The sequence below is a fragment of the Mesoplodon bidens genome, assembly GCF_964165515.1.
Source record: "Mesoplodon bidens genome assembly, chromosome: 3".
Taxonomy (NCBI): domain Eukaryota; kingdom Metazoa; phylum Chordata; class Mammalia; order Artiodactyla; family Ziphiidae; genus Mesoplodon; species Mesoplodon bidens.
The window spans coordinates 34,942,821-34,959,230 of NC_138178.1; the positions used below are offsets into that span (position 1 = coordinate 34,942,821).

A 16,410-nucleotide genomic window follows, 5' to 3' on the forward strand; every position below is an offset into this window, starting at 1 on the left:
CTAAATGCCTACCATGGCCCTGCCATGTCTGATCTCATCTCAGGATACACTGACTTTCTTTCTGTCCAGTTTCCTGACCACACCAACTTCTCCCTTTCCTCGGGGTCTTTACACATGCTGTTCCTTCTGCCTAGAACACTCCTTCCTCTACACTTCCCCTGGCCAACTTCTACTCCTCTTTCACATCTCAACTCACATAGAACTTCCTCAGAAAGGCCTCCTCTGACCACCTGCACCCAACCCTCAGCCCCCACCAATCTACATTAGGTCCTCACGTTACTCTCTCTCTCTCTTTTTCTTTTTTTGCGATACGCGGGCCTCTCACTGCTGTGGCCTCTCCTGTTGTGGAGCATAGGCTCCGGACGCGCAGGCTCAGCGGCCATGGGTCACGGGCCCAGCCACTCCGCGGCATGTGGGATCTTCCCGGACCGGGGCACGAACCCATGTCCCCTGCATCGGCAGGCAGACTCTCAACCACTGCACCACCAGGGAAGCCCCCTCATGTTACTCTTGCTCCTGAGACCTTTTCTGTTTCTTTATAGCATTTATTATAATTTAAGTAATATACTTATTTATGTTTCTGTTTGCTTAACTCTTCCTTCTACCCCATTCCAAGACTCAAGATTAAGGAACCAGTTTACAAAATCACATAAAGCATGATTCCAATTTCGTGGGAAAATATGTTGAGATATTAAACTATGTTTTTCACCTCCTGTATTTCCCCTTGTCTCTTACCCCAGTTCAGATGGGTAGTCTCCATCTTACAGGGCCTCAGAGGAGGGATGGGGCAGGGAAGGAAAACAGAAACTCTGGCTTTTCCAAAAATATCTGAATCATTGGTTCCAATATTAGAATAAGAAAAAACTGAGAAACTTAAGATAAGTAATTTGGATTACTAAGGTTTTTAATACTTAACCTGAGGGCTATTTCCCTAAAGATGAAAGGGAGCAGGCTTCAAGATGGCAGAAGAGTAAGACGTGGAGATCACCTTCCTCCCCACAAATATATCAGAAATACATCTACATGTGGAACAACTCCTACCAAACACCTTCTGAACGCTGGCAGAAGACCTCAGACCTCCCAAAAGGCAAGAAACTCCCCACGTACCTGGGTAGGGCAAAAGAAAAAAGAAAAAACAGACAAAAGAATAGGGACGGGACCTGCACCAGTGAGAGGGAGCTGTGAAGGAGGAAAGGTTTCCACACACTAGGAAGCCCCGTGGTGGGCGGACACTGCGGGTGGCGGAGCGGGGAGCTTCGGAGCCATGGAGGAGAGCGCAGCAACAGGGGTGCGGAGGGCAAAGCAGAGAGATTCCCGCACAGAGGATTGGTGCCAAACAGCACTCATCAGTCCGAGAGGCTTGTCTGCTCAGCCTCCGGGACGGGTGGGGCTGGGAGCTGAGGCTCAGGCTTTGGTCGGAGCGCAGGGAGAGGACTGGGGTTGGTGGCGTGAACACAGCATGAAGGGGGCTAGTGCGCCACGGCTAGTCAGGAGGGAGTCCAGTAAAAGGTCTGGAGCTGCCAAAGAGTCAAGAGACTTTTTTTTTGCCTCTTTGTTTCCTGGTGCGCGAGGAGAGGGGATTAAGAGCGCCACTTAAAGGAGCTACAGAGACGGGCGCAACCCGCGGCTAGCAGCGCGGACCCCAGGGACGGGCATGAGATGCTAAGGCTGCTGCTGCCGCCACCAAGAAGCCTGTGTGCACACACTGGTCACTATCCCCACCTCCCCTCCTGGAAGCCTGTGCAGCCAGCCACTGCCAGGGTCCCATGATCCAGGGACAACTTCCCTGGGAGAACACACGGCACACCTCAGGCTAGTGCAATGTCACGCCGGGCTCTGCCGCCACAGGCTCGCCCTGCATCGTGCCCCTCCTTCTCCCCGGCCTGAGTGAGCCAGAGCCCCCGAATCAGCTGCTCCTTTAACCCCGTCCTGTCTGGGCGAAGAACAGACGCCCTCAGGCGACCTACATGCAGAGGCGGGTCCAAATCCAAAGCTGAACCCCGGGAGCTGTGCGAACAAAGAAGAGAAAGAGAAATCTCTCCTAGCAGCCTCAGGAGCAGCAGATTAAATCTCCACAATCAACTTAATGTACTCTACATCTGTGGAACACCTGAATAGACAACGAATGATCCCAAATTGAGGAGGTGGACTTTGGGAGCAACAATATATATATATATATTTTTTTTTTCCCCCTTTTTCTCTTTTTGTGAGTGTATATGTGTATGGTTCTGTGTGTGATTTTCTCTGAATAGCTGTGCTTTTGCCATTTGTCCCAGGGTTCTGTCAGGTTTTTTTGTTTGTTTGTTTCTTGTTTTTTCTTTTAGTATAGTTTTTAGTGCTTGTTATCATTGGTGGATTTGTTTTTTGGTACAGTTGCTCTCTTCTTCCTTTCTTTTTTTTATTACTTTTTAAATTTTTAAAAAATAATTATTTTTATTTTAATAACTTTATATTATTTTATTTCATTTTATTTTATTTTTATCTTTTTCTTTCTTTCTCCCTTTTATTCTTAGCCGTGTGGATGACAGGCTCTTGGTGCTCCAGTCAGGCATCAGGGCTGTGCCTCTGAGGTGGGAGAGCCAAGTTCAGGACATTGGTCCACCAGAGACCTCCCAACTCCACATAATATCAACACCAAAAATCTCCCAGAGATCTCCATCTCAACGCCAAGACCCAGCTCCATTCAATGACCAGCAAGCTACAGTGCTGGACACCCTATGTGAAACAACTGGCAAGACAGGAACACAAGCCCACCCATTAGCAGAGAGGCTGCCTAAAAGCATAATAAAGTCACAGACACCCCAAAACACACCACCAGATGTGGACCTGCCCACCAGAAAGACAAGATCCAGCCTCATCCACCAGAACACAGGCATTAGCCCCCTCCACCAGGAAGCCTACATGACCCATGGAACCAACCTTAGCCACTTGGGGCAGACACCAAAAACAACGGGAACTACGAACCTGCAGTCTGCGAAAAGGAGACCCCAAACACAGTAAGTTAAGCAAAATGAGAAGACAGAGAAACACACAGCAGATGAAGGAGCAAAGTAAAAACCCATCAGACATAAAAAATGAAGAGGAAATAGGCAGTCTACCTGAAAAAGAATTCAGAATAATGATAGTAAAGGTGATACAAAATCTTGGAAAGAGAATGGAGAAAACACAAGGAACGTTTAACAAGGACTTAGAAGAACTAAAGAGCAAACAAACAATGATGAAAAACACAATAAATGAAATTAAAAATTCTCTAGAAGGGATCAATAGCAGAATAACTGAGGCAGAAGAACGGATAAGTGACCTGGAGGATAAAATAGTGGAAATAACTACTGCAGAGCAGAATAAAGAAAAAAGAATGAAAAGAATTGAGGAGAGTCTCAGAGACCTCTGAGACAACATTAAATACACCAACATTCGAATTATAGGGGTCCCAGAAGAAGAGAAAAAGAAAGGGCCTGAGAAAATATTTGAAGAGATTATAGTTGAAAACTTCCCTAATATGGGAAAGGAAATAGTTAATCAAGTCCAGGAAGCGCAGAGAGTCCCATACAGGATAAATCCAAGGAGAAACACGCCAAGACACATATTAATCAAACTATCAAAAATTAAATACAAAGAGCAAATATTAAAAGCAGCAAGGGAAAAACAGCAAATAACATACAATGGAATCCCTATAAGGTTAACAGCAGATCTTTCAGCAGAAACTCTGCAAGCCAGAAGGGAGTGGAAGGACATATTTAACATGATGAAAGGGAAAAACCTACAACCAAGATTACTCTACCCAGCAAGGATCTCATTCAGATTTTACACAGAAATTAAAACCTTTACAGACAAGCAAAAGCTAAGAGAATTCACCACCACCAACCAGTTTTACAACAAATGCTAAAGGAAATTCTCTAGGCAGGAAACACAAGAGAAGGAAAAGACCTAAAATAACAAACCCAAAACAATTAAGAAAATGGTAATAGGAACATACATATCGATAATTACCTTAAATGTAAATGGATTAAATGCTCCAACCAAAAGACATAGACTGGCTGAATGGATACAAAAACAAGACCCGTATATATGTTGTCTACAAGAGACCCACTTCAGACCTAGAGACACATACAGACTGAAAGTAAGGGGATGGAAAAAGATATTCCATGCAAATGGAAACCAAAAGAAAGCTGGAGTAGCAATTCTCATATCAGACAAAAAAGACTTTAAAACAAAGACTATTACAAGAGAAAAAAAGGACACTAAATAATGATCAAGGGATCAACCCGAGAAGAAGAGCTAAAAATTGTAAATGCTTATGCACCCAACATAGGAGCACCTCAATACATAAGGGAAATACTAACAGCCATAAATGGGGAAATTGACAGTAACACAATCAAACTAGGGGACTTCAACACCCCACTTTCACCAATGGACAGATCATCCAAAATGAAAATAAATAAGGAAACACAAGCTTTAAATGATACATTAAACAAGATGGACTTAATTGATATTTATAGGACATTCCATCCCAAAACAATAGAATACACTTTCTTCTCAAATGCTCATGGAACATTCTCCAGGAGATATCGTATCGTGGGTCACAAATCAAGCCTTGGTAAATTTACGAAAATTGAAATCGTATCAAGTATCTTTTCTGACCACAACGCTATGAGACTAGATATCAATTACAGCAAAAGATCTGTAAAAAATACAAACACATGGAGGCTAAAAAATACACTACTTAATAACCAAGAGATCACTGAAGAAATCAAAGAGGAAATCAAAAAATACCTAGAAATAAATGACAATGAAAACACGATGACCCAAAACCTGTGGGATGCAGCAAAAGCAGTTCTAAGAGGGAAGTTTATTGCAATACAATCTTACCTTAAAAAACAAGAAACAACTCAAATAAACAAACTAACCTTACACCTAAAGCAATTAGAGAAAGAAGAACAAAAAAAACCCCAAGTTACCAGAAGGAAAGAAATCATAAAGATCAGATCAGAAATAAATGAAAAAGAAATGAAGGAAATGATAACAAAGATCAATAAAACTAAAAGCTGGTTCTTTGAGAAGATAAACAAAATTGATAAACCATTAGCCAGACTCATCAAGAAAAAAAAGGGATAAGACTCAAATCAATAAAATTAGAAATGAAAAAGGAGAAGTAACAACTGACACTACAGAAATACAAAGGATCATGAGATATTGCTACAAGCAACTATATGCCAATAAAATGGACAACCTCGAAGAAATGGACAAATTCTTAGAAATACACTACCTTCCCAGACTGAACCAGGAAGAAATAGAAAATATGAACAGACCAATCACAAGCACTGAAATTGAGACTGTGATAAAAAATCTTCCAACAAAGAAAAGCCCAGGACCAGATGGCTTCACAGGTGAATTCTATCAAGCATTTAGAGAAGAGCTAACAACTATCCTTCTCAACCTCTTCAAAAATATAGCAGTGGGAGGAACACTCCCAAACTCATTCTATGAGGCCACCATCACCCTGATACCAAAACCAGACAAAGATGTCACAAAGAAAGAAAACTACAGGCCAATATGACTGATGAACATAGATGCAAAAATCCTCAACAAAATACAAGCAAACAGAAACCAACAGCATATTAAAAGGATTATACACCATGATCAAGGGGGGTGTAACCCAGGAATGCAAGAATTCTTCAATATATGCAAATCAATCAATGTGATACACCATATTAACAAATTGAAGGAGAAAAACCATATGATCATCTCAATAGATGCAGAGAAAGCTTTTGACAAAATTCAACACCCATTTATGATAAAAACCCTCCAGGAAGTAGGCATAGAGGGAACACACCTCAACAGAATAAAGGGCATATGTGACAAACCCACAGCCAACATCATCCTCAATGGTGAAAAACTGAAATCATTTCCACTAAGATCAGGAACAAGACAAGGTTGCCCACTCTCACCATTATTATTCAACATAGTTTTGGAAGTTTTACCCACAGCAATCAGAGAAGAAAAAGAAATAAAAGGAATACAAATCAGAAAAGAAGTAAAGATGTCACTGTTTGCAGATGACATGATACAATACATAGAGAATCCTAAAGATGCTACCAGAAAACTACTAGAGCTAATTAATGAATTTGGTAAAGTAGCAGGATACAAAATTAATGCACAGAAATCTTTTGCATTCCTATACACTAATGATGAAAAATCTGAAAGTGAAATTAAGAAAACTCTCCCATTTACCATTGCAACAAAAAGAATAAAATACCTAGGAATAAACCTACCTAAGGAGACAAAAGACCTGTATGCAGAAAATTATAAGACACTGATGAAAGAAATTAAAGATGATACAAATAGATGGAGAGATATATCATGTTCTTAGATTGGAAGAATCAACATTGTGAAAATGACTATACTACCCAAAGCAATCTACAGATTCAATGCATTCCTATCAAACTACCACTGGCATTTTTCACAGAACTAGAACAAAAAATATCACGATTTGTAAGGAAAAACAAATGACCCCGAATAGCCATAGCAATCTTGAGAAAGAAAAACGGAGCTGGAGGAATCAAGCTCCCAGACTTCAGGCTATACTACAAAGCTACAGTGATCAAGACAGTATGGTAGTGGCACAAAAACAGAAATATAGATTAATGGAACAGGATAGAAAGCCCAGAAATAAACCCACACACATATGGTCACCTTATTTTTGATAAAGGAGGAAAGAATATATAATGGAAAAAAGACAGCCTCTTCAATAAGTGGTGCTGGGAAAACTGGACAGCTACATATAAAAGAATGAAATTAGAACACTTCCTAACATCATACACAAAAATAAACTCAAAATGGATTAAAGGCCTAAATGTAAGGCCAGACACTATCAAACTCTTAGAGGAAAACATAGGCAGAACACCCTGTGACATAAATCACAGCAAGATCCTTTTTGACCCAGCTCCTAGAGAAATGGAAATAAAAACAAAAATAAACAAATGGGACCTAATGAAACTTAAACGTTTTTGCACAGCAAAGGAAACCATAAACAAGACAAGAAGACAACCCTCAGAATGGGAGAAAATATTTGCAAGTGAAGCAACTGACAAAGGATTAGTCTCCAAAATTTACAAGCAGCTTATGCAGCTCAATATCAAAATAACAAACAACCCGGGCTTCCCTGGTGGCGCAGTGGTTGAGAGTCCGCCTGCTGATGCAGGGGACACGGGTTCGTACCCCGGTCCGGGAGGATCCCACATGCCGCGGAGCGGCTAGGCCCATGAGCCACGGCCGCTGAGCCTTTGCGTCCGGAGCCTGTGCTCCACAACGGGAGGGGCCACAACAGTGAGAGGCCCGTGTACCGCAAAAAAACAAACAAAAAAAACCCATCCAAAAATGGGCAGAAGACTGAAATAGACATTTCTCCAAAGCAGATATACAGATTGCCAACAAACACATGAAAGAATGCTCAACATCATTAATCATTAGAGAAATGCAAATCAAAACTGCAATGAGGTATCATTGCACACTGGTCAGAATGGCCATCATCACTAAATCTACAAACAATAAATGCTGGAGAGGGTGTGGAGAAAAGGGAACCCTCTTGCACTGTTGGTGAGAATGTAAATTGATACAGCCACTATGGAGAACAGTATGGAGGTTCCTCAAAAAATTAAAAATAGAACTACCATACCAACTAGCAATCCCACTACTGGACATATACCCTGAGAAAACCATAATTCAAAAAGAGTCATGTACCATGATGTTCATTGCAGCTCTATTTACAATAGCCAGGACACGGAAGCAGCCTAAGTGTCCATCGACAGATGAATGGATAAAGAAGATGTGGCACATATATACAATGGAATATTACTCAGCCATAAAAAGAAATGAAATTGAGTTATTTGTAGGAGGTCGATGGACCCAGAGTCTGTCATACAGAGTGAAGTAAGTGAGAAAGAGAAAAATACCATATGCTAACACATATATATGGAATCTAAAAAAAAAAAAAAAAAAAAAGGTCATGAAGAACCTAGGGCCAAGATGGGAATAAAGAAGCAGACCTACTAGAGAATGGGCTTGAGGACACGGGGAGGGGGAAGGGTAAGCTGGGACAAAGTGAGAGAGTGTCATGGACATATATACACTACCAAATGTAAAATAGATAGCTAGGGGGAAGCAGCCGCATAGCACAGGGAGATCAGCTCGGTGCTTTGTGACCACCTAGAGGGGTGGGATAGGGAGGGTGGGAGGGAGGGAGACGCAAGAGGAAATGATATGGAGATATATGTATAACTGATTCACTTTGTTATAAAGCAGAAACTAACACACCATTGTAAAGCCATTATACTCCAATAAAGGTGTTAAAAAAAAAAGATGAAAGGGACATTCCAAATGGATATAGCCTCAGCACCACCTCCCATATACTTGATGTTCTTGGAAAGCTCCGGACAGACTTGACAAAGTGGGCATCCTGACACCCAGTTAGATCCTAATAGTCGTACTATATTGTCTCTTCTGCAATTTTCTGCTAGTGTTCTGGTACGGATGACTCTGGAATTCAGAAACCTCAGGGTGGAAATGGGATGTCTAGGAAAGAAGATTTCCCTATGCTGTTTTTGGGCCTTGCTCTCCAAAGTACGTTTGTAGGTCTTTACTGCCTCCTCTCAGCTGAGCACAGCAAGATGGCTCGAACGCAAGTCAAGAAATTCCCCGCATTTCCTTAGCCGACAACTTAAGCCAGAAATATGGCAATGGACCACATCTTTATCCATTCCTCTGTTGATGGACATTTAGATTGCTTCCATGTCCTAATGAGAACCTACTGTATAGCACAGGGAACTCCACTCAATGCTCTGTGGTGACCTAAATGGGAAGGAAATCCAAAAAGGAAGGGATATATATGTATACGTATAGCTGATTCATTTTGCTGTACAGCAGAAACTAACACAACACTGTAAAGCAATTATACTCCAATAAAAATTTTTTTAAAAAGAAATACGGCTATATAAAACCCTGTGCGTGGCTCACTGCAGGTGTGGTCTCCCCAGGGATGAAGCACGCATTGAGCTGGCCTCTTCCCAAGACTCTGCAGGTTAGAGAGCAAGACCCACAAGGAAACGGCCCATCTGTGGGATACCTAAGACTGGATCTCCAGGATACCCTGACTTATTTGATCCTCACCCTCACCACTTTCAGACCACGAAGGCAGGCAGGAGTTTCTGCCTCATAGCCAACACATCTCATGGAATCAAAATCAGAAAGATCAAGAGAATTCCAGAAGCACAACTTATTTCCTGAATAAACATAAAAACCTATCCTTACTCCCGTATGGCACGGGACACAATAAACTTCCTCAATTACTTAGGGTCCTAGACATAACTAAACTCACCTTTAGTGAATACAGGTACCTCATTAGATGGGTGATATAATTACTAAGAGGCAGGAAAGAGAATCTGGCAACAAGAGAGAGGAGGTGATTGGGAATGGGCTTTAAATTTTTGGTTTTAAATTTATCACAGAAGAGTGGTGAAGATCATAAAGGTAAAGGATAGAGAAGAGAAAAAAATGGAGCCTGGATTTTGCAAGGTCTTGTGTGAGAGACCAGTGATGTTGAGTTATAATCTTCTGTAGCCAGCAACACGCAGGGATAGAGGAACAGGGGGAAAACCTACCCTTCCTTCTGATAAAATTCCCCAGGATCTTAAAAGGACTTATGAAAGGAAGCAGATTAACTTTTAAGTTCAAACTTTCAGACCAAGGAGACCAAAAATAAGTCAACCTCGCCTACTCTTTGGGGCCTGTAACATTACACCCCATAATCTGAGATCTATGGTAAATCAGTGGGAAGGTAAGAACACACTGGTGTGAGTTCTAGGTAACAAATAGGAGATCACTCAGTCATTCAACAAATATGGATTGAGCACCTACTGTGTACCAGTGCCAACTCGACCTCAGATCCTGTGCTCTTGGATGTGGCTTTAGGCAAAGAATGTTCTTGAGGAGACAGACAGGAGACAGAACAAAACTGCTGACCTCATGGTTTTGTCAGCAGCAGGCCAGTTCATGTTCATTCATGTTTCATGCAAACAAAAGTCAGACTAAAGGGGTTTCCTGCTGAACCTGGCAGTATCTGTGCATCTTAGCAAGAATTTGGCTGGGGCATAACTTGAACAGAGAAGGGAGAACTCCGACGTAGGCCAGGCTGATCTACGTTGGGTGGACCTGCCAGTCTCAATGCACACACGTGTTTCTCTGCAAGGGAGGGTGTTACCATTCAGATGGTGTGTCCTGGGAGCATGAGACAGCACATACCTGGGTGGGCAGGGTTCCGTGTTACAAGCCTGGCTCATTGCTGGAGGACGGTGGACCATATCACACAAGGAGTCGTTGACCGTCTGCTGGGTCTGGATGTGTAAGCACACTGCAATGGCTTCTTGATGGCCTGGAGGTTGGAAAGAGAAAAAGTGCAAATGACTTAGAATAACTCATTGTGGGGAAAAAAGAAAACAGGGTCTTGAGACTTCTCGCTCTTAAGCTACTGCCCTTTTGACCATATTACGTGGCTGCAGGCTGCATTTCAGGGTACACGTGGAGCAAACGACTTTGCATTTTGCAAAGTCTCCCAGTCTTTGATAGTCTCTCCATCACCTTTTAAACTCAGTCCCTCTACTGGCCCTCCCGCAAATATACTCACTTTAAGACTCTAAGGAGCATCCCAACTCCCCATCCACCTTCTGACTGACCTGCATTCCAAATATACTCAAAGCTAGGAGTTCCCTCAAGTGAATCATCAAAGTTCCTTCAAAACATATACAATAATTTCCCTAAGAGGAATTTTCATATCAGCTCCTAAAGAATAACACTTTCTTTGTATCACTGAACATGTGCTAAATTTGATGTATAACCCTTATTAAAATTTTCATTAGAGTTGGAGTTCCTGTTCACTAATATTATCATTAGTAATATTTCTATTACTAGCAAAAACAACAGCAGTGCCTCCCATTGGGAAAGTGATTTGCAGTGTATGAAGTGCTTTCAAATACATTATTTGAGCCCACCATAATCTTGTGAGGTCAAAAGAATGGTATCATTATCTCCATTTTATTAATTTAATCATAAGGAAACAGTTGGAAGAGAAATGAAGACCGCAAAAGAGTGGTAGATTCAAAACTGAAAATCAGATTTCCTGCTTCCGAATTCAGTGGTCTTTCTTTTGTACCCGAGGGATTCCAAAATGCAATACAGCCAACCAGCTTCCCTGTTCAAATATGAACTTTCACAGGCACATTTTTCCTTTGAGGCTAGACAGGTCTGTCTGACCCCAAAGCCCATGTCTTAACCACTCTTCTTTTGTTGTTGAGACAAAAAAAAAAAATTATTGGAAAATCAGAACTGAACAAAATATAAATGAAACTTTTGATGAAAAAAATCAAATGAAAATTGTAATAGCGACTGACTATGCTGTTTGAAATACGCAAATGTATTCAGTTTCATGCAAAAATGTGTGTTCCATTATGTTATAAGATTGTGGTTCTTTTTCCAAATGCCATGTTTCAATTCAACCATTTTACAATATTTCGCAGAATGCAGTAGAGGCCAAAAGTATGTATAAAATATGTATTTGAGATGTTCAGTTCTTTTCACTAAATTTTCTTTTGCTTTCTTCAGTTGTAATCCTATGCTCCCGTCCGTGGCAGGATGCAGTCTTAAATCTCCATGCATCTTCCATGAACCTTTTTCTTTTTTTTAATAAACACTGGCTCACCTGAAATACAAGGAGACACTGCTACAACATCACACCTTTGGTTCTCACCAGCAAATGTCAAACTTTCTTAGTGATTTTACAGGGACATAGATGTTCATTTTCTAGCAGGTTTCATTTCTTTTTAATCTGAGAAAAATTCAGTTATCTTTCACATATATTTTAATTTGTAATCAAAATTATTTAGAAACTACACTTAGAGACTATTTTGAAACGTTTTCTGGAGACTGAGGGGGTGAGTCTGACAGCACCAAAGTTATCTCATTTTAACCATTTTGATGGAATTCCACAACATTTGTGACAAATCTTTGGGTCTTAAAGCAACTTTACTCAAAAAAATATAAAAGTTTAATAGGCGATTTAGGATACTTATTGAGGTAGAATGCATTTTCCAAAAACGGCCATGAGAATATCTCCCTTCCCACATACTGGGCCTACAACATGACTTCACCACTTTTCACTTCAAGAGGTTTGAGCAAACCTTTATCCTCAAAAGTAAAAATTATAAAAATAAGTTTACTTCATCTTATACTTAAAATGTGGATAGTAGTTGCAAATATGCATTTAGAAGTCATAAAATAAATCAAGTGTTGAAATTTCGATGTAATTTTTCTAATAAATTCCTTTGGTAGCATGAGGCAACATCCTTCACTTCACATTTGACTTCTACAATGTCATAGTAAGAGGGTTGTTTTTTCTTTGGCAAAAAAAATATCCAAAGCCTACATCAAGGAATGAATTCATAATTAAAGGGTAAAAACACAGACTCTATGAGGGGAAGCAGAGCCAATAAATGAGCTAATACATTGACTTTTGTTGGTTTAAGGTTAGTTTGAGTTGGATTTCTTGCAAACAAATCTTGACTAATTCAACATGCCAAGTAACGTCACACACACACACACACACACACACACACATAGTAAGAAATACCTGGGGCAATAAAAAAATCTATAGTCAGAACCTTTAAGATGACACCCACTATTTAACATATCAAATTATTTTTCAAAGTGGGAAAATGATTTGAATAAGAAAATTATGTTGATAAAATACCAAATAGCCTTGGCCCTTAGAAACAGATGTAATATGCTCTTTTTAAGCACCAGTGGAACATTAACAAAAATTGATCCTATATGAGTCTATAAAGAAAACTGCACTAAATTCCAAAAGCCAGAAATTATGCAAGTAACATTCTTGACCATAATAGAGTCCAACTATAAATGAATAATAAACAATGAACCCACCCCCCAATCCAAACATTAGAATTTTTTAAAAGTCATTTCCTATAAAACTCCTAGGTCAAAAAGAGTGACTAGGTTACACATTATTTGTGACAAGAAAAAAGAGAAGAGGAAGCCTTAAAGCAACTTGACACTAGATGAACATCGCTTGATGATGGTTTTAATATCATGAAATAGATGACTTATTTCCAAGAAAATCTAAATTATGAAATTCACTTTAAAATTAAGACCTTGTATATAACAATAAGCAGGGGGGAAACTTGAAAATGATGTTAAAGATCCAGCCACAATGCTCCCCCCTCAATCCTGCCCCCAACAGGGAAAAGCGAGAACTGAATTTAGACAGTTGTAGAAACAAATTCTTTCAAACTTTTAAAACAGATAGCATCTATGATATGAACTATTTAAGATTATTAAAAGTTATGGAAAACTCCAATTCATCTCACAAAACTAGTATAAACCTGATGACAAAAATCTATAAAAGAAAAAACATCCAGATCTACTTCATATAGTGTTGCCTTATACAATGCTATATGACAGATGCAAGCCTAGGGCCATATTGAAAAGAACAGTTAGCATAGGTTTTTCCCTCTGCTGATTAGCCAGTATGAAAGAATAAATACTACTATAAACTCCCAGGTAGTGAAAAAAAGTAGAACCATAATATGGTATGGACCCAGAGGTGTGCCATTTTGGTATGAAAATGCAAGTTTTATAGCACTCCAAAATAGGTGAGTTCATTTTAGGAGCCAGATGAGGAGACAGCTGGTAAAAATTAAGGACTGTTGAAAGCCATTTGGCCTTATGAAGGGCATCATAAACATCACTGGAGCCTGAAAGGAAGTGACCAATTATATCAAGAGTAGCTGGAAGAAACTACAGCTAGAGGCCTGTTATGATTTGAAGGGATTTGAAGAGAACAAAACAGCTATTGCTGATGTACCATGTCGGGAACACATCTCCATAGGATGTATGCTAAAATGAGCCCATAGTGGGCCAAATCAGCTTGCAGTCCTACTTTCCCATTTGCAGGAAGGCATCCTTGTACTCCACCACCACGCTCAATAGATGATACCTACGTGCATCAATATCATTCATACATGCATGGAAAACCCTAAATTAAATACTAGCACATTGTAATCAAGTCAAAAGTATAATAAAAGAATACTACATGTGACCTCAAACAACTGGGCATTCACATACCAAATCACTCACACACAAATATTCACACACTCAAACAGAAACAAGATAGGAACTTCCTGCGATCAAGCAGATAAACCCACCTACCCTCACATCCATCCTCGCCTTTCCCTTGCCAGTTTCCATTAGGAGCTGCTCCTGCAACTATTTAAGAATGAGCTCCACAACCAGGCTTTGAATTTCACTCCCTTGCGTCTTAGGACATTTGTTGATACTTTGCCTTTTGCTTTCATTCTGGAACTTTCTCCTTGCCTTTTTTTTGTATGTGTATTTTTATTTTACTTTTAACATCTTTATTGGAGTATAATTGCTTTACAATGTTGTGTTAGTTTCTGCCGTATAACAAAGTGAATCAGCTATATGTATACATATATCCCCATATCCTCTCCGTCTTGCGTCTCCCTCCCACTCTCCCTATCCCACCCCTCTAGGTGGTCACAAAGCACAGAGCTGATCTCCGTGTGCTATGCAGCTGCTTCCCACTATCTATTTTACATTGGTAGTGTGTATATGTCCATGCCACTCTCTCACTTTGTCCCAGCTTACCCTTCTCCCTCCCCGTGTCCTCAAGTCCATTTTCTACGTCTGTGTCTTTATTCCTGTCCTGCCCCTAGGTTCTTCAGATCCATTTTTTTTTTTAGATTCCATATATATGTGTTAGCATACAGTGTTTGCTTTTCTCTTTCTGACTTTCTTCACTCTGTATGACAGACTCTAGGTCCACCCACCTCACTACAAATAACTCAGTTGCATTTCTTTTTATGGCTGAGTAATATTCTGTTGTACATGTGCCACATTTTCTTTATCCATTCATCTGCTGATGGACACTTAGCTTGTTTCCATGTCCTGGCTATTGTAAATAGAGCTGCAATGAACATTGTGGTACATGACTTTTGAATTATGGTTTTCTCAGGGTATATACCCAGTAGTGGGATTGCTGGATTGTATGGTAGTTCTATTTTTAGTTTTTTAAGGAACCTCCATACTGTTCTCCATAGGGGCTGTATCAATTTACATTCCCACCAACAATGCAAGAGAGTTCCCTTTTCTCCACACCCTCTCCAGTATGTATTGTTTGTAGATTTTTTGGTGATGGCCATTCTGGCCAATGTGAGGTGACACATTGTAGTTTTGATTTGCATTTCTCTAATGATTAGTGATGTTGAGCATCCTTTCATGTGTTTGTTGGAAATCTGTATATCTGCTTTGGAGAAATGTCTCTTTAGGTCTTCTGCCCATTTTTGGATTGGGTTATTTTTTTGATATTGAGCTGCATGAGCTGCTTGTATATTTTGGAGATTAAATGTTTCTCAGTTTCATTTGCAAATATTTTCTCCCATTCTGAGGGTTGTCTTTTCGTCTTGTTTATGGTTTCCTCCGCTATGCAAAAGCTTTTAAGTTTCATTAGGTCGCATTTGTTTATTTTTGTTTTTATTTCCATTTCTCTAGGAGGTGGGTCAAAAAGGATCATGCTGTGATTTATGGTTCCCACCACACCACTCCCTCCTGGTTTTGCTCCTATCTGGCTGACCTCTTCATTGCATTGACTTTTGTGGCTCAGTATCCTCCACCCAGCCATCAGATGTTGAATTTCCTCAAAGCTCATTCTTAGACCCTCCCCACGGCTCACAGGTGTTCTCTTCCTGAAGATTTGCATCTATGCCCCTGGCTTCAATTCTCTCTATACACAGATGACTCGTAAATGTATATTTCCAGACTAGATCTTGCCACTTTGCTTCAGACTCACACATTCAACTGTCTCTGTAGCATCTCCATTTGGAAGTCTAAAGGCACTTTAAAATCATTATGTCCAAACTGAAGTCATGATTTCTTTCTGCCAAACTGTACCACCTGTCGGCACTCATCATCTCAGAAAAGAATCAAGACTCAGACCTGCCACCTCACTCCCACTGGCCCACTCCACTGACAGACTTTTTCCCTTCTCAACATCTCTCAAAGTCATCTGGTCACTCCATCTCCATCATCATCACCACTCCAGCCCAAGCTCTTTCCTGGACCAGGCAAAAGCTTCCTTGATGGTCCCTCTTACATCTGCTATAAACCCTTCTAATCCCTTTTTTACAATACAACCGGACTAACCTTTTTGAAATAAATAAACATCTGATCATTAACTCCCACTTTAATGACTTGAATGGCTTCTCACTGATCTTGGGATAAAGACCCAAATCAACACGGCCGGTAAGACCTTAACTGTCTGGCCCCTGC

The 16,410-nt window shown here is 40.3% G+C and overlaps 1 protein-coding gene across 1 annotated transcript in view; it reads right to left on the reverse strand.

The window, feature by feature from the left end:
* Positions 1-16,410, reverse strand: part of ADAMTSL3 (ADAMTS like 3) — a 367,745-nt gene that overhangs the window by 99,508 nt on the left and 251,827 nt on the right. The window contains 1 exon segment of the mRNA XM_081230123.1: positions 10,297-10,426. Within this exon segment, the coding sequence (XP_081086249.1) occupies positions 10,297-10,426 (130 nt within the window).